Genomic DNA, 22,634 nt, shown 5'->3' with positions numbered 1-22,634 from the left:
TAATTTAAGCTTTTTTGAAAACTTAATCCGTCTCCATTCTTCTTTCTTGTCAGTAAATCTAGAGATTGGCATCACTATCTCACCTCAATTCATTATATGCATACTTTGATTACAAATATCACTTTAAAATAATCCCCACTTAAAAGACACTAACTTAAATTAATCGTGCGGTAATGTCTTAGATTCTCACAATTACTTAGTGTTAGGAATCATATCCTAAGGAATTATAAATGTCTTGTGAAAATGTGAATTCAAGGCGTAAAGCTTTATCCTGTATGCACACACACAAGGATAGAGAGAGGTAACTTTCCCCACCTTGACACAATTGGATTTTGATGGAATGAATTAAGATACAAATATAATACCTCTATCGTTAATTTAACAAGTAAAGTTCATCTAAAGCCTTAGTTTTACGTTAAATTTAATATTATTTGAGATTAATGTTAAAATAACATTAACCACATTTGTCGGTGTTCCGTATAAAAAATATGTACAAAACATTGAAAAATGTATAGTAGTTTATCTTTTCTTATGATTATGTAACATTTGTCTATACATATAGTGAAAAACACTCTTGTACAGTCAGTCATACAACATGACGCGTAGAATTTTTTTTGGCACTTGGTCTTGAATGAAGATTCCAGTCTCCATCATCTTCATTCTTCTGTGGCAAGTGTTACGCTCATATATAATCATATCTGGCACTGAATCAGATAACGAATTTCTTATCACCCTGTTCTTAGTCTGTAAACCTTGCTATCAGATTGTCAGTCTGACTAACAATCAGTTGTCACTGAACTCTTGCATCACACGAGGATGAGCTGAGAGAGAGATGCCATGAATAACTTTGCAATAATGGCCACTTCCTTCCGAGTAACACGTGCACCATATGTTGTTTTGTTAAGTCAAAAATACATCATATATAGAGGAGTGTACATGAATTGCAGCAATGAAGTCATGGAAAGCTTTAGACAAATTTTAAAAATGAAATCTAGCCATTTGTTGTCTCTTGAATATCGAATGTATTGGTGTTGAGATTCTTTTCCTAAAGATGACTTCTCAAATATTAGTCATATCCTCTCTCTAGACAACGTTGAAGAAGATTTGATTGTGCCAGGTCGGAATCATCATTACACTGCATTTCTATATGAATTCCAGGAAGTCTGTTCTTTAATGCGCGCACACTACTACTGTACAACATCCGCTGTTTCACTTGAATAGTATCCGGAATCCTGTATACATAAGATTTATAAAGAATATCGATAATTTATATAAACTGAACTAAGCTCACATTTTTCATCCGTTTTTTTTTTGTTTTTTTTTTTTTAGAATTTGATGTACTTACCATAAAAAGAAAACTATTTTGTTCACCATTCGTTCTTTGACAGAGTAATTAAAATCAAAAACTCCATATCGTCCTTCTCCCTTTAATCCTGCGTGTTGAAGTTCCGTAACGAAATTGTCATACGTACATCCTTCAAAAAGTAAAGGGTAAATAATTATTCTCTATATAATTAAAGGTGATTTAACAGTATTATGAAATTGGTTCCTTCAATTGCATCCTTTTGCAAGTTCACAAGACAATTTCAGAAAGTTTTACATTTAGGCTTTTAAGTAGTTTTTTGTCTAATAATACTAACCTACTGGTCCAATTTTGTCAACTATGATGCGTTTTTTGTCGTCTGATAGACGGTATATGATGAACTGAGAGGAATGCTGAAGTTGTAACTTAATGTACGACTGAATACAATTGTCATCTACCTCTACACCGGAAGTCTGATAAAAAAAAAACCATGAGATTAATTGTAAAGAATTTTTTTTCAACATTAAGAAATAAATCATAGTTTGATTTCCTGTCAAAATAGTTTACAATGGAAGGGTCATTTTTAATAAACAAGTTTTTACAACAGGTACTCCAACAAGGTATACATAGCCCAGTAAAACTCTCCTACTTATGTTGTTACGAACAGTAATCAAGCTAACAAGCAAATTCAAAGAATTGTGGTCCCCCGCTTTCGGTGACTTTGTGGATGGGATGCCATTATTTATGGCATATTGTAACTGTCTTCGTCAAATTTCAAGGTCAAGGGGGTCAAAAATCGTAGCATATTTGGAAAGGTCTTGCCACAGATAATGTACTCAAACATGAAAGACCAATCCCTTAATCAAAAGTTATAAGCAAAGATAAATTTTAGAAATGTAGTTCAAACTTCAAGGTTAAGGTCATGGGGGTCAAAAGTCATAGTATATTTAGCAAGGTCTTGTCACAGGTAATGTACTTGTGTTATATGAAAGCCCTTTCTTGTTCAAATTTTATAACCAATTTAAAGTAATGTGAAAATTTTTGAAAAGTAGGTCGAACTTCAAGGTCAGGTCATGGGATCAAAATCATAGCATATTTGGAAAGGTCTTGTCACAGGTAATGTACATGTCAAACATGAAAGCCCTATCTCTTTTAAATCAAAAGTTATAAGCAAAGATTAACTTTATGAAAAGTAAATCAAACTTCAAGGTCAAGGTCACAAAGTCATAGTATATTTAGAAAGGTCTTATCACAGGTAATATACATGTATAATATAGAAGCCCCATCTCTTCTCATTGAAGAGTTATGACCAATTTTTGGAAAAGTAGGTCAAACTTCATGGTCAAGGGGCCAAAAGTCATAGTATATTTAGAAAGGTCTTGTCACAGGTAATGTACATGTGAGATATTAAAGCCCTATTAATTCTCATTCAATAGTTATGACTAAGGTTAACATTTTTGTGACAGACTGACGGACAAATGAGATTTAATGTCCCCTCGCTTTAGCGAATGCGGGGGACAAAAAGTCCATCAAAACGATACAAATCGGGAGTAGAGCAAAGATGGACCTCTAAAAGCATCAGAGGTAGGATCAGGTGCCATGGAGGAGTAAGCATCCCCTGTCGACCGGTCATACCCGCCGTGTGCTCCTTGTCATGATCAGGCAAACGGAAAAAAATCCGTAGACAATCCATTGTGTAAATAATGACCTAACAATGAGTATGAAACACGTCAATCAGCATTCGACTTAATAATAGATTGTATTTGCTGTCAAGGTCATTGTATCGACCATAGAACTTGCAAAATGTCGACCGTAGAACTTGCGAAATGTTGACTTCAAATAAGATTGTTGATATCCTTGTTTCATCAACTTGTTTGTCAATAGACCTCGTTTTAGAAATTATTCATACATAGAGCATGTATGCGTATCGAATCAACTGGTGGACCTAAACTCCACATGCAGGTGATAAGGGTATATTGACTAAGAAAGATGTCCCGGTCACGCTTTCGATAAGAAAGATAAGACAGAAAGTTTTTTTTATCTCATAACTTGGTATTGGTGCGTTTGTAATTTATTGTGACTAATTGTTGACTAGAAATTAAGTTACACATTGTACATAATAAAAGGTAGTCTGTGCCACATTCAGAATATTTTGCAAAAAATTAATAAATAAATAAAAAAACACTTTGAGTATAAGGAAAACGAGCAGCATCTCATCGGCATTTGAAGACCAACAAAGTTTTTTTTCTTTACATTACAGTATGCGTGGACTCGTGTCTTTTGTCTTTGGCCAGGGAATCCACCTAAAATTTGTATTGACTAATAGACGGACGCAGTTCGCCTTACAGATTGGTTTGAAAAACTCAGAATTCTTCATTTATTTAATAATAGTTTTTAAATGTGAGCATGTAAATATAGATAGTAATGGACATACTGTTTTTCATCTATGAAATGCATAAAAAAAACAATGTTGTTTTTCCGATTGCGAGTATATTTGGTCTTTTCCAAGCGTAAGATTCCTTTAGTATTCATACATGTAGTAACCCATAGTGCAATTCAACTCATTCATCTGATTTGTCGGTTTTAAGTCATTGCTTAGCATGTAAATTTAGTCTGACGCCAGGAAATGCAGTTCCCATGAAAGCATGTTTGTCCAAAAAGAAATTTTAATACATAACTGCAAAAAAAAAAAGAAATGCCATAAAGAATACTTATTAAAGAAGTTTGAATGAGTTTTAGACATATTTAAAAAGTACATTTCCACTGATATCATACAGTGGTGAAAACAGAGACGTAACATTACTTTGCTATGCCTCTTTTACTAATAATGTCTCCACGTGATAGTCACTTCCTAGCTACACTTTCGTGAATATTTTGCTTTATTCATTAAACAGTCTCGCTGTATAGTCTCATTAATTTGTAGCCAGAGCTACTGCGAACTCCTCGGGTATTATAATCTGCAGGACACCGAAAATTAAAGGTTCCGAACACATTAGTAGGGGTGTAAAAGGTACATGTAAATGTATTCGCACGTTAAAGCAGGACTTACAAAGACATCGATTATTAAGTGATAGAAGTTACACAAGTTTTCAAGACACGGTAGCATAATCATGGTTTCTATATTATATACATTAGCTACCTATACTTTTATGCGCTTAGTTAAGAAGGTTACACATGCTTGCATTTTCGTTTAATAAATATGCCAGTCAACTTATAACAATGGATTCGCCTGAAAATACATCTCTATCGTTTACAAAGAAGGGGGTTGTAGCGAAGATTTTATTGGGTTTACATTATTTACTTTGGAGCGAGAAGTTTGTTGTATTTGACCCGTTGCATGCGAGTATGGAACAAGATTCGTTATCTTAATGAAAACAAATTTTTGTTAAAGAAACACTCGAGTAAAATTAACAATTATCCAAAGCATCGGCATATAATGTACTTTGTCATTTGGAGCTCTTCGCAATATTGACGGCAGAGAAACAATATTGGAAGACGGCCAATCCCACAGCGAATTCCCCAAATATCTGTGTGATATGTACATTCAGTGCAAGTCTTGCATTCCGAGTGGAAAACGAATGCTCCGTATTGAAAATGTGTTAAGTAGATGCAATAATCATCGACATATTGGGAGGTACAAATAAAGTAGTTATGAATAATTCACTGTTAAATATTAAAACAATATTAGGAGATACTGAATTTGAAGGGGAGAAAATCATGTCAAAGTTTTCGTCTCAAACGCAAGACAAAGAATAAAAATTTTATTGTCATAAAACTCATCTGCTCCGATTTTTTAGGGAAAAGATCAATTAAATTTTAAAATAGAAGTTTAATTTCATTAAAAAAAAGTTTAATTGTATGGTAAATTTCGAGTAAGATAAGTAACAGTCTTAAGCGAATTGTAAGTATTTTTACAAGTTGTTAAATAAAACAAAAATATGTTCCAAAACTTGCAGATAAAGTATTATTATGAGTTTTTATATGTATTAAAAAGTTAATACATACCGGTCCTGTACCAAATCGTCTTGCCATATTATGTCTCTGAAAAAGGTAACACTGATCTTCACATAGACTCTTTGTTACGCTAAGCAATCTTTAGCGTAAAAAATTAGTAGCAGATTGCCATCTTAGCACTTATATATATACATAGATATGAGTAATATTCTCAGAAAGTTTGAGCGTGCCTGCACTGTTCAATATAGGCTTGTCTTCCTCGATACCGCTGTGATGATGCTACACAAAGACGTCGAAAAAGTGGCGGATCCAATGAGAAGTTGCAGCTAACCAACACAAACAAGTATATGTTAAGGTAACTAGCTATCGTTCATAATTCAATAAACTAACAAGGTTTTGCCAAAGTTTTAGGGATATTTTTAATGCTCAATAAGTTTGAAAAGCCTTTAAGTCAGAACTTCATCCACTACCTCTAAATACGCAAAGACGGAAATCTTTCTCTCCTGTAGGAAAGGGGGAGGGTTACCGACGCCCCCAATAACTTTGCCAATATAGATGTATAATGTAGAGTAGGAAAAACAATTGATAACGGCTGATAACCCTTTTTAATTGTATTTTTTAAAATTGATTTTTTAAATTTATTTTTTATTTATCAAGGAATTTCTGTTAAGCGGAATAAATGGTTAAAAAAATCTTTTCAAGAACACAAAGCCATGGTAAGTCATATAAATGGGAGCGTCCTCAGGTAGTATAGATTCAAGTTTGTTCAAATCATAGCCCCATGAAGTAGGGTGGGGCCACTTTAGGTGATCAAAGTTTACCATAGAAATATACAATTGTATAGGAAAATATTCTCTAGAACAGCGAAGCTATGAGTAGTCATTTAAAATATGGAAGCATCCTCTGGTATCGTAGATTCAAGTTTGTTCACCCCAAAGTAGGGTGGGGCCACAACAGGAGTTCAAAGTTTTACAAAGGAATTAGAGGAAAATCTTCCTCTAATAAATTTAAGAGCAATTATTACTCATATTGTGTTTATCTTTATACCTTTACAAGTTTTATTCGTATCTGAATGAAATTTTCAGGCCACAGTGAAAATTGGAAAGAGGTATTAGTATATTCAATTTCAATTTATTTTTATTGACAACACCATCATACATTGGCATATAGTCATGAATACAACAAACAATAACATACATGAAATCAATAAAAATTATTCCAGTAAGCATATCAGTTATGTTGAAGTTTTTTCTTTTCTAATATCAAAGCACTTTTTCAGAAAGTTACATACTCTTCTAGCAATTTTAATACTGAGAGGGTTGATAATGTCAATAAAAGGGTTTTCCTTCATGTAACATTGAGCATTAAATATATCACAATATTGCAATCTATACTGATCATAACTAGGACAATAAAGTATCAAATGTTTTTCATTTTCAATAAAAAGTTTACAAGCATGACATACACGTTTTTCTGTAGGAATAGGTGGTCTTGAGTATCTCCCCATTTCAATATGCAGTATATGAGTACTGATTCTTAGTTTTGTTAGGTTCTTTCAGATTTCTTCAATGGTACATGTAATTGAAGGTAGTTCTGTAATTTATATTCATTTAAAATTATTATATTACTATAAAAAGTTAATTTTCCAGAATCTGATTTAGAAATGTTCTTCAACTGTTCACAGATTTTGTTCCTATAGTGCTCCTCTAATTTATGTCTTAAAATTTTATGTGATATGTCCAATGAGGATAAAGACAATTTCCGTTGTAGAGTAAAAAGTTTTCTTTGCCAAGATATTCTCGACCCCAGTGTTTTATCTTCCTTAAATGCAGACACCACTAATTGGTCATGATGCTCATTCTCTGACTCTAAATTTTTAAATCTTGAATAAAATTTAAAAAATATTTTCATAACATGAATAAAATAGTGGGAAATGTCCCAACTCGTATAGAACAGCAATATTAGATGATTTTCTATGAACACCCAGAATGTCTTTAAATATCTGGAGTTGTATTTTTGGGAAATGATCTGAGGATAATAAATCACATTTGTAGTCGGCAATCCAAATTTCAGAACCATAAGTTAAGATCGATATATGTATATTATATATATATATACATGTATGTATAAGTATATTAAGTATTGATGATGACTTCTTATTAATACACATTTCCTAGCACTTGTAATATTACTTTTGGATCAACCCTTGTATGGAAGCATCCTCAAGTAGTTTACAATCAAGTTTGTTTGGATCAGGGCCCCCTGAGAATAGATTAAGGCTACAATAGTGGATCAGAGTTTAACAAGGAAGTACGTATGAAGAAAACTTTTCCAAGAATAACAAGCTTAAGGCCACACTTTTAAGTAGGTCTAAGGTTTGGTCCATAATATTGAGTAAAATAGCAGGGCCATAGCGACTCAGGTGAATGTTGTGGCCCATCGGCCTCTTGTTTTCGCTTTAAGGTCATACGCAATACATGTACCTTACAATGTGCTTTTTTCACTGGTGATTTTCCGAGAAATGTTTTATTTAAAAACATATCAGATGTTGTTACACAAAAAAATCAGCATACATTCCAAAGAGTTTTTAAGACATCAAGTGATGAAAATCCTAGTATTTTTTAAAGAAAAACTAATAAATAAAAAAAATACCTAGTTTTAGCCTGTATTTCCTCAGAATTTGATTCAGAAAAGGTATACAGCATTACCAGGTATCATAAAATCGCACAAAGGTCCTTCAGTTATGGGAACTCTTACATTATACAGGGAATAAGAAAGTAAAGTTCAAAACTTCCTTATTATGGTAATTATCCAGAACAGTCAGGGATATATACATGTATGTATACTCTTAAACCTTTTAGAACATTTGAATAAATACGAATTCTTTTGTCATCCATTTATGGTGCGTCCTCATTACCGACTTTATACACTACTTAGGCATCATCGTCGCAAACCACGGCCAAAATGTAGGAGAGAGCTATTTGCGGACTCTGAAACATAGGTTGAGACAATGCTTAAGCATTGAATTCTTATTTTTGGATGTCGTCGGTCCTATAACAGTACCTGTCCGTGCCGACAAATTATCATACCTCCCCGCACTACAGTAGAAACACTTTTGACACTATAAAGGAGAAATAATCCGAGATAGTTATAAATAGAGATTGACTAGGCGAGATAATTCAACTTAACGACTTTGCATGTTTTTGTTCCGTACGGTATGCTAACCTTCCATAAAGACTGCGAATTGCCGCCTGTCTCCGGATCGATCTTTCATATTTGAGTGATAAACATTTTTTTTTATTTTTTTTTGAATTGGTATAAAGATTTTTTTTTTAAAATTCTACTTATTGTGTCAAAACGAGAAGGGATAACTTTGTTTTATCTGTATTTAACATTTTCACTGTAGAAATGGCGAACGGAAATTATTTTTACCCACCACCCCCACTCCCTTTGAATCGAGACTTAGAAATTGAAGGAAGTTCAGCGTATCGATATGATATTGTCAAAGATGCAATGAAAACAACTTAAGTTGCAAAATTAAGTTATCTCTCCTGGTTAGCCTCTCTAACAATCACGGTTCTTGTGAGTTTAATGTGATGAATCTGGTTTTAATTATTATATTAGACATTTACCCCTATGTCGTGATCAGCGACAGGGCCCAAAACTTAGACACTCTAAGGAGTGCCAAATTGGCTTAGACTCTAGCTCTTGCAGCAAACAATCCTCATAAAATTTAGCTTTAAGAATAAATATTCAGATGTGGAAAAGAATATACTTTATATGTTTTTAAATGTCTTCAAACAACAAAAATACTATTTTTTTATAATTACTAACAAAGGTCAGTAAATATTGTTTAGTTGTTAATTATAAAAATATATAAAAACTTGGATAAAATTTGTTTTGTTTTGAAAATAATTTCTTAAAAAGGTACATAACTCGATGTATGAAATCAAAGAACTGTGAGTACTGATAGGATATAAAAGTTTCACGTTCCCATAAAGAATATCTTGAAAAAAAAGCAAAACACAAGTCCCATTATCTAAGTTTTATTGATCTTTTCCGACATACACAAAACCAAGATCAATAGAAAACATTGTTATGGTCGGATGACACCTTCAATAAAAGTATAGTTTTAATCAAGAGTTTGTGACTGATATATTGCTATACTTAAACAAGTTTCCCTCACAAAATAACCAAGCATTTCTGCAAGATTTCAGAGGATGATATTTCCTAAACGATTCTCCTGGAAATCACTTGAATTGCTGATATCACTTTTTTTTTCTGGTCACCTGAGTCACTCAGATGACCTATTGCTATCTGTTTTTGTTCTTCGTCGTTCGTAAACATTTGGACATTTTCAGCTTCTTCTATTAAACCGCTGAATCAATTTCAACAAATTTTGGCATACAGCATCTATGGGTGAAGGCAAACAAAAATTATGGATTTCACCCCCCTTCCCCATTGGAGCCTTAGGGATGGTGCTAAATCTATTAAAACTAATGCAATATTTAAAAATCTTTTCTATTCCTGGACATCGAGCAGTAAAACTGTTCGCATGATTGTAATAAGCAATGAGCCCTCTACCAAAATTATGAAATTCACGGCCCCAGGGTAGGGGTTCTGGTGCTAGTGCTAGATAGATTATATAGTGAAAGTGCACTATTTCTTTGAGAATCTTCTTCTCGGCTCCTAGGTATTAAACAAAGAGCATAATGAAAGAAAAAGTGAGCAAACTCACATATCCCACGTTCCCCCAGAACTCGACAATGCAACACGTATTAATAGCACAGTGTATTTTAAATACACAGTATAATTCAAAAAGGGGCATTACTTGCAAAAAATCATCACATCAAAACTTCTTGCTTATAGGGACATTCAAATCTTTGTATGTTACAAATTTAATTGGGCTGAAGTTTCTAGATAAATAATGGAATCAAAATTTCTTGGTAATATACAAATCTATACATTATGTCTGAAATACCTACAAAGATTCAGGATATTCAGTGCAGGAGTTATGCTGACAAACTGTTATTTAAATTCCTCAGTGATTTCGATTTGTTAATGAGTGTAAGTCCATGTCCAACACATGACGACTTACACATTTAAATAACTGATGGAAACAAAATTATGATTTAGTCATATGAATTTGTTTATATACTGCACTTATGAAATTATTTAAGGCAAAGCATCAATTTGAAGGGGGGGGGGGGGATGAGAACTATCCAAGATTCAAGATTTTGTGTGTGTTGAATCATTAATATTTTGATCTAAAAATCAATAAGGGTCTTTTAAGGTCTTAAAATATTTCACATCAAATGGCATTACAAAGGCTGATTCCAGTGTATTTCCTTATTACCTAGCTGGAAAGTTTCTTCAATAATAGGCAAAACTCTTAGGGCCACATTTCCTGGTAATATGCACATCTACACACTGTGTCCTAAATATCTGCAAAGTTTGACGAAATTCTGTGCAGCGGTTTAGCAGGAGTTGCGCTGACAAACTGTTCATCTCTATATTCAAGATATGGCCAAAAATCTAAGTTGAAAAGTGCCGAAATTCCCAGAAAAAAATAAAGGAATCGGAATTTCCTGGTAATATGCACATCTACACATTGTGTCCTAAATATCTGCAAAGTTTGATGAAATTCTGTGCAGCGGTTTAGCAGGAGTTGCGCTGACAAAAAAACAGGACTGACGGACTGACTGACTGACTGACGGACGGGTCAAAAACATTATACCTTATACCCCCTGCAACTAGTTGCGTGGGGTATAATTTTGATGTGCCTTTCAAAATTGTGAATTTCAAAATATCCTCAGAACAAGTAAAATCGGAATAACAAACATTCAGTAGACTGACTCGTTACTTAGAGGTAACATTGATTTGGGCTCTAATAATCACGAGACAATTTGTCTGACACATGTCCAGGAATATTGGAATCGGATTTGGAAAAATGTTTTCAATAATAATGATCAACTCAACCCCACACTAAGCCCTAAACCATTGACTCAGGGGACAGGAGTTCAACAATTTAGTTCTGTACTGGGTCACACAATCCTACTAATATCATGAAATGTTTATTGTAGACAGTAATCTGTTCAATTCTTCCAGATTTGTAAACAAAGTTTCCCACAGTAATTTTCCAAAAAAGGTTTACACAGTAGAACAGATGACAGCATCCTAGTGTGTTATCATAATGCAAAGTGTTTTAAAGAGACGACGAAGAATTCAAAAAGACAATAATCGTTTAAAACATGGAAACGAAGAAGAATTAGATAATTAGTATAACTGCATAGAAGTGAGGGGACGACCATTTGATTCGGGAGGGGGGGGGTGGCAAAAATTTTCGTGTCAGATTATTTATAAACATGCCATTCATGTACAGTTCATTTATTATCAAGATGATTATTTATTACCAAAATCTCCACACCCCCCCCCCGGAATGAAATGGTCATCTGCTAATTGCATCTTTATTCTTTGTACATAGCATGTGGAAAATATATGAAAAATATTTCTATTTCATATGGGGCAACTTATTCTGCTTAATTTTAGGAAGGGTAGCAATAATATATATGTGCTGTGTGAGAAACTGAGAATAAAATGAGCTAACTAGGAAAATTAGTTTCCCGCTTTATTAAAAAAAAAAAGAAGAGGGTGGAAGACATGATTTTAAAAAGTCGACCTGGACATTTTAGCTTTTGGCCTTAAAGTCAATAGAGGTCCTCTTAAACTTAAAGAAATTCATGACCTTATGATTAATTGCAAAAGCTAACAGAGAACTAAAGTTATCATCTGAAAACTATGTAGGCAATACCTGCATACAAGTTTCTGATCCTGGGTCCTGATTTAAAATCAAAAGTCTTATTAGAGTCACTTTGACTAAAAGTATAAATTTTCATAGCAAAACGTCAAAGAGAACTAGTCCAAGAGCTATCACCTAGAAACCACTGTATGACTTTTGACCTTGACCTATTGACGTTTAGAGGTGGGATCAGGTGCCATGGAGGAGTGAGCATCCCTGCCGACCGGTCACACCCGCCGTGTGCTCCTTGTCATGATCGGAAAAAACCGGAAAAATCCGTAGACAGTTCAGTGTATAAATAATGGCCTTCCAAATAATCTAAAAACGTCAGTCGCCATTTGACTTAAAGATAGGTTGTATGTGCTGACAAGTCATTGTATCGACCGTAAAACTTGCGAAAAGATAACTTCAAACGAGACTGTTATCCATGTTTCATCAAATTGTTTGTCAATAGCTTGCCTCGTTTTAGAAATTATTTATACATAGAACATGCTCTTGAGTATCGAATCAACTAAGAGATTTAAATCCCATATGCAGGCGTTAAGGGTATATTGCTTCATAAGTAAGGGAAGTTGACGATTGAAAAGCCGAAGTCATCACGTTTATCATAAAGCTTTGTTGTTAGGTTACCTTTAACGTCTTTTTCTAGTAAAATATCTAAATACGAAACAGATGTGTCAGAATCTGTGGCATCTTTTCATTCAAGCTCACTGGGATATATCGAGTCGACGTATGAATGAAAGAAACTACTGTTAATTGATAATGCGTCGTCGATATATCGAAATGTCGAGTTGAAGGCCACAGCAAGTGTTTTCTTCTCATGTAAAAGTTTTTGAATAAATTCTGCTTCATATCATTACAAAAATAGGTCTGCTAATAAGGGGGCACAATTGGCACCCATCGGAATTCCAAGAGATTGTTGGAAGACTTGATCTCCAAAAACTACAAAGATATTGTCAATCAGAAAGTCAAGCATCTTTTTAATATCAACTTCAGAGTACTTGTGTGTACAATCAGAGTGTTTTTTTAACAAAATAATTTTGTAAATGACCAATAACAAGGTAAGAATATTTACCAGTTCCATTTTTATTGAAAAAGCAGCTGTCTATGATGCCAATAAGTTTGCACTTCAGTTTATCGTGGGGAATGGTTGTATAGAGTGTTTAAAAGTCGTACGTTTTGGTGCTATTGATTTGAGTAAAATTTTGTGATTTCAAATTTTCCAAAAGTTCTTTTGAGTTTTTAAGTATCCACATCTGATTTACACCACTTCTCGAATATACTGTTGTACAATACTCCTGAAGTTTTAAGATATAGTGAGAAAAATATATATTTCGCCGAAAAAGGAAAATAACTTACAAATGCGAAAATCGTCTACTTATACAAGAAATACCAGTACTGTTCATACCAAGAAAACCCGGTCTGCTGAAACATTGAAAGCTTTCCACTACTGTTTAATGTCCTGCACTGTCTTTGCTGGTGCACAAGTCATCTTTTTATCTCCGTCCTAGTGTATAGGTTACAAAAGGGCCTCTATGAGAGAAAATCTTGTCCCCAAGAATGAAAATCATTAGGAAAGGCAGCGCTTCTTTCGAGACTACTGCTGGCAGAAAAGTGTGTATTTAGACATCATTTTGAAGCACAAGAAACCCACAACGAACAACGCCAATTGCTTTCGAATTGTCAATTTTGTCAATTTTGACAATTGTATGGATACAATTGAAATGGCTGTATCCACTGTAGTTATGGCACTTGGCTCACTTTGAGGTCTGTGGTGTGACGTTCTGTTCAATCACAGCAAATGCATCAGATAGATCTTCCTAAATACTCCGCATATCCCTCTATTCTAATTCCGTGGGTCACTGAATGTTGGAAATATACTAGTAATGTTGTTTAAAACTGGACAAAGAAAATCTTTTTCAGGCCTATGGTAGCCGGTAAAAAGGAGGGATAAAACTGAATAGCACGGGTATGAGCAAAGTTAAAGTATGAAAAGCACCAGCCTGTATCTTGGTTGATGTACATCTTTGGGTAACATCTTTTTCTTATCTCATAAAGATCTGGGTGTTTCAGAATGCCGCGACAAGAGATGAAACACTTCCCTTCCTAACCATAAATCTTCAGGATCAACAAGCAGTTGATGCCGAATTCTGAACAATCAATTAGGGGTTGGATGTATAGCACAAGCAATATGTTTCTAATTATTTGCAGGAAATCTTCGTCACATAGTGGAGACATAGGAATACTTGCTATCACTGCCAACTCAACATACATATCCGAAATAGGATAAAATAAATTGTTTTTTAAAAGTAAAACAATTTTGTATACATCACTGGATTTACTCTCAGCCAATTTTTACCCGTTTCATCCGTGGTCCAAGACACTACCATATGAATACGAAGTTTGATTACTCCATAATGTATACCCAGACGGACGAAAAAAAGTGATTTTCCGAAAAAGTGAATGAAGAGGCAAGGAATGCAGGAAGAATGATATGGGAAGCACGAGATTTTCTTGTAAGACTTAAAGGGAAAAGTTTACAGAAATATCCCCTTCCTACCACAAGTTCTTGTGGACAGGACCAACCCCACCCAAATATTCAACCCCAGAGCTTGTTGAACTTTATCCCACAAATTATCTTAATTACTCTTATTTATCTTGCATACCATACAAAAAATCGGGGGAACCCAAAATAATCGTTCCATACAAAAAATACCCCACTAATAAGCTGAAAATGTCAATCGGTAAAATGTTTGTAAGCTGGCTTGTAAAGCTTGCACATACTGTATACGGGGAATTTTCGCCCCCGTTTTATTTTTGCCCCTTTTGCTCTACTCACAGGTGGACTAATTTAAAACGGGGTGAATTCAAAAACACAGTCTAGTTTCTTAAACAGAATTGTGACTGGGCGAATTTAAAATGGGGCAAACGTGTTTGCAAGTGTGAAAGGGCAAAAATAACCCTGTATATAGTAGCTGCTGTCACCTACCAATCTCAGCTGATGTCACCTACCAATCTCAGAGGTGCTTTTCGAAGGTCGGGATATTTCTATCTGAGCCTTCAGTCCATTCACTGAGAATGCATTTTTGGCCTCAGACCCCCGTAAGGAACTTGGAATGAATGATGATGAAGAGAGCCCAAATGGCAATGGCAGTGGAGAACAGATAGTTTGTGACATAAGCTCTGGATTGCCAAGTAAATGGGAATGCTAAGATAACTTTGAATATGGATTGCCTTGTGAAGGAAATCTTTCAGCACAAAGATAAATATAAATATCTTCAAACGAACCAAAGGAGTCACTATCGTTTTTTTTTTTTAATTCATAGATTTTATTTGTGCTTTCACATAATTATACAGACTCTACAATATATTAGTTAACATTCAATACATACTTTCATTTCTACTGCCTGATACTTTATATTAAATACATTTTTTTTATAGTAAATATATGTTGCATTTCAAATCACATTAAAATTGTATATGACATATTGTACATTTATATGAATCTTCACTGTGAAAGCTTTTTTTTTTTAATTTTATTATAAATCAGTATTTTTCACGAAGAGTAACGAACAGCGACGTTTAGTTAACAGAATCGTGGATGGAAAATTAACGAGAATAGTGTTGCTCAGAGGGTAAAATACTATATAGCTGTAGTCACTAATTATAAGCCTAAGACGATAAAGACTCTGGGATACACCGTACCAAATTCAATCCATAAGTGCTTAAAGAATATTAACGTAACACGAGAGAGAGAGAGAGAGAGAGAGAGAGATCATTACGTCAGGTCAAAAAGCTCTCGGATGTTATCGTAATAATACATTTTGGTGTACTTCCATGGCTTTTGCCTAAGGACTTTACAAAACACTGACTGTAATCATGTTTAAGAATTAATTTGGGATTCTTTTGCGATCCAAATCACATTTGACTGCATAATCGAAGACAAGCATATATGTAGAGACAATATGACCCGTCATTTGGGTTGAAATGAAATATATACATGTTTTTAATCCAGTAAGACCAGCGGGAGTACAATGTACACAAAAAGTAGTGGCATACCTTTCTTTTCTCTTTTATAATGTAGAGTGGGGTATTTTCTTGAGGGTTTTACACTACTTTTCTTATAGTATAAATGTTATATAGGTGTGTAAAGTATACTTATTGATGAAACGTCCAACAAGTCCCGGGGTTGAATATGCAGGGGGGGGGGGTCTTGTGTTTCCAACAACCATTCCCATATCCCAAATTCGATGTTGTATCCTCTCTCTCTGAGCTTAATCAAAATGATCTCCTGATGAGCTTAATGTCCCGATTAAAATGGGAATTATTTATCAAGCACTCTTTTCTTTTCAAGTTTAGACATGAAGAAATTCTTAAGAATATGAAGTACGAATTGTGCTTGAACTTGTTTCAGACCCGAAACGTTACACTAATGAAAGCACTTTTGTGACCATGTCTAGTTTGTTTGTTTTGAACATATTTTATTGACAATATGTCAAAGGGATTGGACACAAGTTCTTAAAACTTAGATAGTCCTCTCCCATACATAAAATCTCAATAGCCATACAACAGTTTTACAATTTTACAATATTTTACATGAACGTAGAAGAACAAAGACAATAGTTATTATTGCTAAAGAATATCAATTGATATAATGATGATTATAATGACGTCAATAACCATATTCAAATAGTTTCAAAAGGTAGTAAATACAAGTTCATGTAAGTGTTAATTGAAACGACCAGTATCCTGAATAAATTTTTGAACAATGTCTAGTAACAAAAGTTTACTGAATAATGTATAAGAAAGTTCCCTGTCAGAAGAATGTGTAATTATCGGCAATGTGATTGAGTCATTACAAAAGGAAACAATAAAAACAACCCAAGACGGTTACTATTCAAGCAATTTACACACTTTTGTAGCTTATAATGTTTTGAAGAAACCTATCATGTCTATTTCCCGAGGTATAGAACCTCAGTGTAAACAGACTAGATCATAATCAGCTTATTGTTCCCCTTTATCACATTGATGCTAAACAAAATCAAGATGATATCCACATCCGCACAAATGTTATAATCCTTGTAGGAGGTACAGAGTTTTGAAAGTTTCACAGTAACTATGGTAATACGGTTAATCGAAATAAAAATCGATAAAAAGAATTTTGTATCTTAGTGCAGTGTACTTGTGTGCCAAGTCATATTGAAATCGGATCAAAACTGTAGGGAGTAGTGTTTTGAAAGTATTTCACAGAAATTTCTAACCATGGCAACGTCGTTCAATGAAATCAAAAACCGATAGAGATTTCTGTATTTTGGTGTAGTCTACTTGTGTGCCAATTTATATTGAAATCAGACCAAAACTGTAGGAGAAGTAATGTTTTGAAAAATTGTCTCTAGACTAGCTTTAAACTGCTCGGCACTTCCGGTTTGGCAACGCGATCTCATTGGCTAGTAATACACTAAAGCTCTCCAGTTTGTTGTTTAACGTCCCTTTCGATAATGTTTCACTCACATGGAGACGCCACCACTTCTGCAAATTAATACATATACTCGGCACTCTGGGCCATTGAGAAGTTCGTGCCAACACTTAGTGTGACGCGGGACCTCGGTTTATACGGTCTCATCCGAAGGACCGGTCTCCACATCCTGCAGGTCGCCCGCGTGGCGCAGTGGTAAGAACGTTTGCTCTACAGTAGCGGAGTAAGGAGTCGATCCTTACGCCGCGGGTTCGAATCCCACTGTGGGACGTGGAGACCGGTCCTTCGGATGAGACCGTATAAACCGAGGTCCCGTGTCGCAGAAGGTGCTGGCACGAAAAAAAATCACTCACTGCTCAATGGCCAAGGGTGCCGAGTATAGGTCAAAATTTGTAGCTGTCACCGGCAAGTGGTGACGTCTCCATATGAGTGAAAAATTCTCGAGAAGGATTGATTGATTGATTGTATATTGTTTTACGTCCCATTCGAGAATTTTTCACTCATATAGAGACGTCACCATATACCGGTGAAGGGCTTCAAATTTTGACCTTTACTCGGCACTCAGGGCCATTGAGCAGTGAGGGATCTTTATCGTGCCAACGCCTGCCGTGACACGGGGCCTCGGTTTTTAAGGTCTCATCCGAAGGACCCGCAACTTTCACTTCAAAGTGCCGAGCGCATGGCGAAGGAACAGTTGCTACCTATTTTTTATCGACTTAGGTCTGTCGCGGCCGAGATTCGAACTCACGACCTCCCGATCACGGAGCGAGCGCTCTACCGACTGAGCTACCGTGAACGGTCTCTTCTCGAGAAGGACGTTAAACAATAAACAAACATCCCGCGGATCAGCTCCTTTCTCCGCGACTCTAGAGCAGACGCTCTAACCACTGCACCACGCGGGCGACTGGAGCTCTCTAGTAAAGAAAAAAAAAACATAAATAAACAACGGTAAAAGTGCATGCTTTCTGAAACACAGACTTCGGGTTTGGTAAAAGCATAGGAAGGTTATAATTAGGCTATACATACTTGATCAGAGTGACAAGAGAATTTTTTTTTCAGTTAAGAAACTCGAGGAAACTTTAGAAAAATGGGGAAAACAAGTGACCTTGACGGCAACTACTGGAATTGCAGCCTTTAACATAGGCGGATTATCTTCTCACAGATAGAGTGGCACTGGAGACGGCAGATTTTCGTAAGAAACCCTGTGTGTAAAAAATCTTTTTGACGAAATATACTGTGAACAGGGAAAAAATTGAACACTAACATATTAAATATGGATTAAATATGTCCGTCTCAAACTTTTTGACACATTAGAATATATTTGTAGAAAAAAATAAGGAAAAGAACACATATTTTGATGCACTGCAGTTGATAGTGAAAGGTTTTTTCTTTCAATTACCACCTGTGCCTGATCTAAAAGGTGACAAGGGTGATTATTGCTTCAAGTCTGAAAAATTCAGAAAGACTTTTAAACGCATGAGGTGAAAAGAAAAAAATGTGGACTTTATTACCTGCATAATTGAAGTTTCTAAAAGAACTATAAGTTTGTTGTTTAACGTCTCTCTCGAGAATTTTTCACTCATATGGAGACGCCATCACATGCCGATGGAGAGCTGCACATTTTAACGTATTCTCGATACTCAGGGCCATTGAACAGTGAGGAGTCTTTTTCGTGGCAGTACCTACTGCGACACGGACCTCGGCGGTTTATACCGTCTCATCCGAAGGGCTGGTCTCCATGTCCCATAGATGGATTCGAACCTGCGAGGTAGGGATCAACACCTTGCTCCGCGATTCTGGGCAAACGCTCTAACTATAAGCAATGATTCCTTATCACTTCTAAGGAGAATGAGAAGATCATTACGCACCAGACCACCGCCTGTTCGCCTCTGTGATAATAAATTTGATTATGATGTTTATAATGCCTCTAAATTGATTGATGTGCAAGGTGAGACTACAAACTATGAGGCAGAAGACAGTGGTGAAAAAAAAAATATCCGAATACTTTGTCTGTCCCAGAGGTATTTGTACTTGAAAATAGACTGTCCAGTATTACTTCAGAAGAATTTAAGTGACCAACTAGTAAATGAACTTGAAGGGAAAAGCACAGGAGTTTCTACTAATGAAGGAACTGTGTACCTTTACTTTAAGCCTTGCAATCAGCATAACAATCCACAAAGCTCAAGGCCTCATTCTAGATAAGATAGAAGTGGATGGGGACAACATATTCAGTCCAGATCAGTTAGGGGTATTTGACTTATAAGTTCAATCCAAATTCAGTGCTTAAACACGATTGCCTCCTTTATGAATTTTGTGACACCGTGCGTGTGTTGATTTTAAAGAGGATTTAAAATGCTGCAGCTTGAACATTGTAATCAGGATCAGCATTGCCTTGAATTAATTACCTATGATGTGAATGATGAAAATGAAATATAACATTTTACTCAGGAAGAAATTGACAAACTCTGTATGTTGAATCCTATGAAGTCCCTCTTCCAACTTTTGAAAATAATTTAAAAACTGAAATAATTGATTGATTGTATACCGGTATTGTTTTACGTCCCATTCGAGAATTTTTCACTCATATAGAGACGTCACCATATACTGGTGAAGGGCTTCAAATTTTGTCCTTTACTCGGCACTCAGGGCCATTGAGCAGTGAGGGATCTTTATCGTGTCATCGCCTGTCGAACACGGAGCCTCGGTTTTTAAGGTCTCATCCGAACGACCCGTAACTTTCACTTCAAAGTGCCGAGCGCATGGCGAAGGAACAGTTGCTACCCATTTTTTATCGACTTTGGACAGTCGCGGCCGAGATTCGAACTCAAGACCTCCCGATCACGAAAACTGAAATGATGGATATTATTAAAAAGGTGCACACATCTGGAGGTGACAATCTAAAGATAGGCAGTAAAACCTGCAAAAGTTATTATTCGGAAATGTACAAATTCTCAACCTCTGCAAAGCATAAGAAAAAAAAACTTGTTCAGGCTTATATTGTGAGAAAAGCGACAACAGAGGAATTTAAATCAAGCAGAACAATATTTGATCGGATATCGTCTTCAGTTATGCAAGAACAAACATCTCATTTTAGCAATTTCTCAAGCTGGAAAAAACAATGACAATATCCGATACCAGCCATGGTAAAATAAGGAACATCGGTGGTGCATGTGTTTCCAAGTCCAAGTTTCATTTTATGAATTTGTCTAGAGAAAGTCCTTGTACAAAAACAAAGTCAAGTCATCAAATTTATACTTTAAAGTGAAAATGTTGGACCATCGCTTGATGTCCTCCAAATATCCAAAAATACTAGCAACTGAGAGGAAACACAATGCATTTGTAAAAAGAAAGTGAAGTATCATATTAAATGTCATATTACATGGTGCATCATGTCTGACATTATAAGAAAAAGAATCTTCAACAGGACACAGAACTAAAAGAACGGTGGGACAATCTTTTCAGTGATTTTGATAATTGCAGATTATTTACAGATGAAGGGGACTCGCTTAAGACAAGCAAAGTTCAATTGTATAAGGCCATTATCACAAGATTTCTAAGCATTGGAAATAATGAGTACAGAAAAGAAATTCCCCAGAAATTTGGAAGAGAAAAATTTGAAAGACATTGGAAGAAAGTTGTCTCGTGTGAAGCTAATCAGAAAGACACTGGCTAACAGAAAATATGCTCAGGAATTTCCGAGAAGCCAAGCAAGGATATGGCCTTATATTAAGAGACACAAAGTACCAGTCAGACAGTAAAGAGGGGGGATTGCCAAGAATCTACAGCAGCTTCGAGAAAAATAAAATTCTGAATGCAAAGAAACTACAGAATCATAACATATAACAAAGTGTATGTTGAAGATAAAAATTGGATTAAGCACTTGTGATTTCGTGTGATAGATGGTATAAGTGATGATCTAACAGATGATCAGTGGGCAGACATAGAAAAATTTGACTGGTATTGTGCAGAATGTCATTAAGAGTATGCCTCATTCCTGTAAACAAAAACAAAGCCAGAGAAAAATCGTGATTTCCTGATCTGAAAATTTGGTATTGGCTCTGACAAAATGACTTAGAAAACTATTTTTAAATTAACATTTTTTTAAAAGCAAACATCATTAATTAATGCATTTTTCTTTGATTGATTGTATGTTGAAGTACCGTTCGAGAATTTTTCACTCATATAAAGACGTCATCATATACCGGTGAAGGGCTTCAGAATTAGACCTTTATTCGGCACTCAGGGCTATTGAGCAGTGAGGCTTCTTTATCGTGCCAACGTCTACTGTAACAAGGAGCCTGGGTTCTTAAAGTCTCATCCGAAGGACCCGCAACTTTCACTTCAAAGTGCCGAGCGCTAGGGATGCTCAAGGAAAGATGTAGCGTCTTGCGAGTTGCAGGCGTCTTCTTTCCAGTTTCGGTATCAATCATGTTTTTGATAAATACAAATGTTCGGAGAGTGGCAATTTGTTCTTATACAAACTCGGATTAAACCTTTTTTCTGCAAATGACTTTGAACTTGCCAAACCGACCTCTGGTTCGAACATATCCTCAGCTCATAAAAACCTGTTCGAGAATGAGCTTCAAATGGTTCATTACAAGATATGGCCAGGACTGGAGTTATAATTCTTCTTCTTACAGTCTTTGAACTTGCCAAATGACCTCGGTTAAATGTTATGAACACATTCTTTGGTCATATGTAATCTATGTGCTAAGTATCAACTTCCAATTCTTTTCCATTAGAAAGTTAATGAAGCTGACAGGGATTATTTATAATTCTTAAAGTAATGTAGTAAAGTTGCACAAATCTTACAGCAATTTTCTTCATATTCTTTTTCTCCGTCACATTTGTATAAACTGTTCAGGATTTATAGGATTAGTCTTTTTACAATATTTTTCACTGAAATTCTGATATCAGTATTAATATTTTTCTATGCCCTTACAGATTTCGATCGATTGCCGTCTTTAGTTTCTTTTTCACTTTTGATTTCTTAATCCATCTGAAAGATTTTTCCCCCATGTATCAAAACTGTATGTTCATATGTGTTGTTCCATCTTCTTCGCAGAGATCATGCCTATTTCAAAACTGAATTTCTTTGCGAA

General features: G+C 35.2%; 1 protein-coding gene and 1 long non-coding RNA gene across 2 annotated transcripts; one reads left to right on the top strand and one right to left on the bottom strand.

Moving 5' to 3' along the window:
- Positions 1–500: 500 nt before the first annotated feature.
- Positions 501–5,517, bottom strand: LOC133182905 (actophorin-like). The gene is made up of 4 exons (XM_061317757.1): positions 5,309–5,517; positions 1,641–1,776; positions 1,346–1,475; positions 501–1,232 (listed from the first exon to the last, which is right to left on the bottom strand). Exons 1-4 carry the CDS (start codon positions 5,333–5,335, stop codon positions 1,067–1,069), a joined length of 459 nt encoding a protein of 152 aa, XP_061173741.1. The 5' UTR covers positions 5,336–5,517; the 3' UTR covers positions 501–1,066.
- Positions 5,518–5,526: 9 nt separating this feature from the next.
- On the top strand, positions 5,527–21,411 carry LOC133182906 (uncharacterized). Its single transcript, XR_009720563.1, has 2 exons — positions 5,527–5,612; positions 18,592–21,411. It is a non-coding gene; the product is annotated as an uncharacterized LOC133182906 (long non-coding RNA).
- Positions 21,412–22,634: the final 1,223 nt, after the last annotated feature.

This window comes from Saccostrea echinata, unplaced genomic scaffold (assembly GCF_033153115.1).
Source record: "Saccostrea echinata isolate AGI-Se365-2 ecotype Australia unplaced genomic scaffold, CSIRO_AGI_Sech_v1 ptg000009l, whole genome shotgun sequence".
Taxonomy (NCBI): domain Eukaryota; kingdom Metazoa; phylum Mollusca; class Bivalvia; order Ostreida; family Ostreidae; genus Saccostrea; species Saccostrea echinata.
The sequence above is the reverse complement of the archived record's forward strand: the minus strand, read 5'-3'. Positions and strand labels throughout refer to the sequence as shown.

Excerpts from the sequence above, each read along its gene's own strand:
- LOC133182905 (XM_061317757.1), bottom strand. The coding sequence starts at position 5,335 with ATGGCAAGACGATTTGGTACAGGACCG. Across the intron at positions 1,777-5,308 it reads GACGATTTGGTACAGGACCG|ACTTCCGGTGTAGAGGTAGA; the intron begins GTATGTATTAAC and ends TTTTTTTATCAG. Across the intron at positions 1,233-1,345 it reads AAAATAGTTTTCTTTTTATG|GATTCCGGATACTATTCAAG; the intron begins GTAAGTACATCA and ends TTATGTATACAG.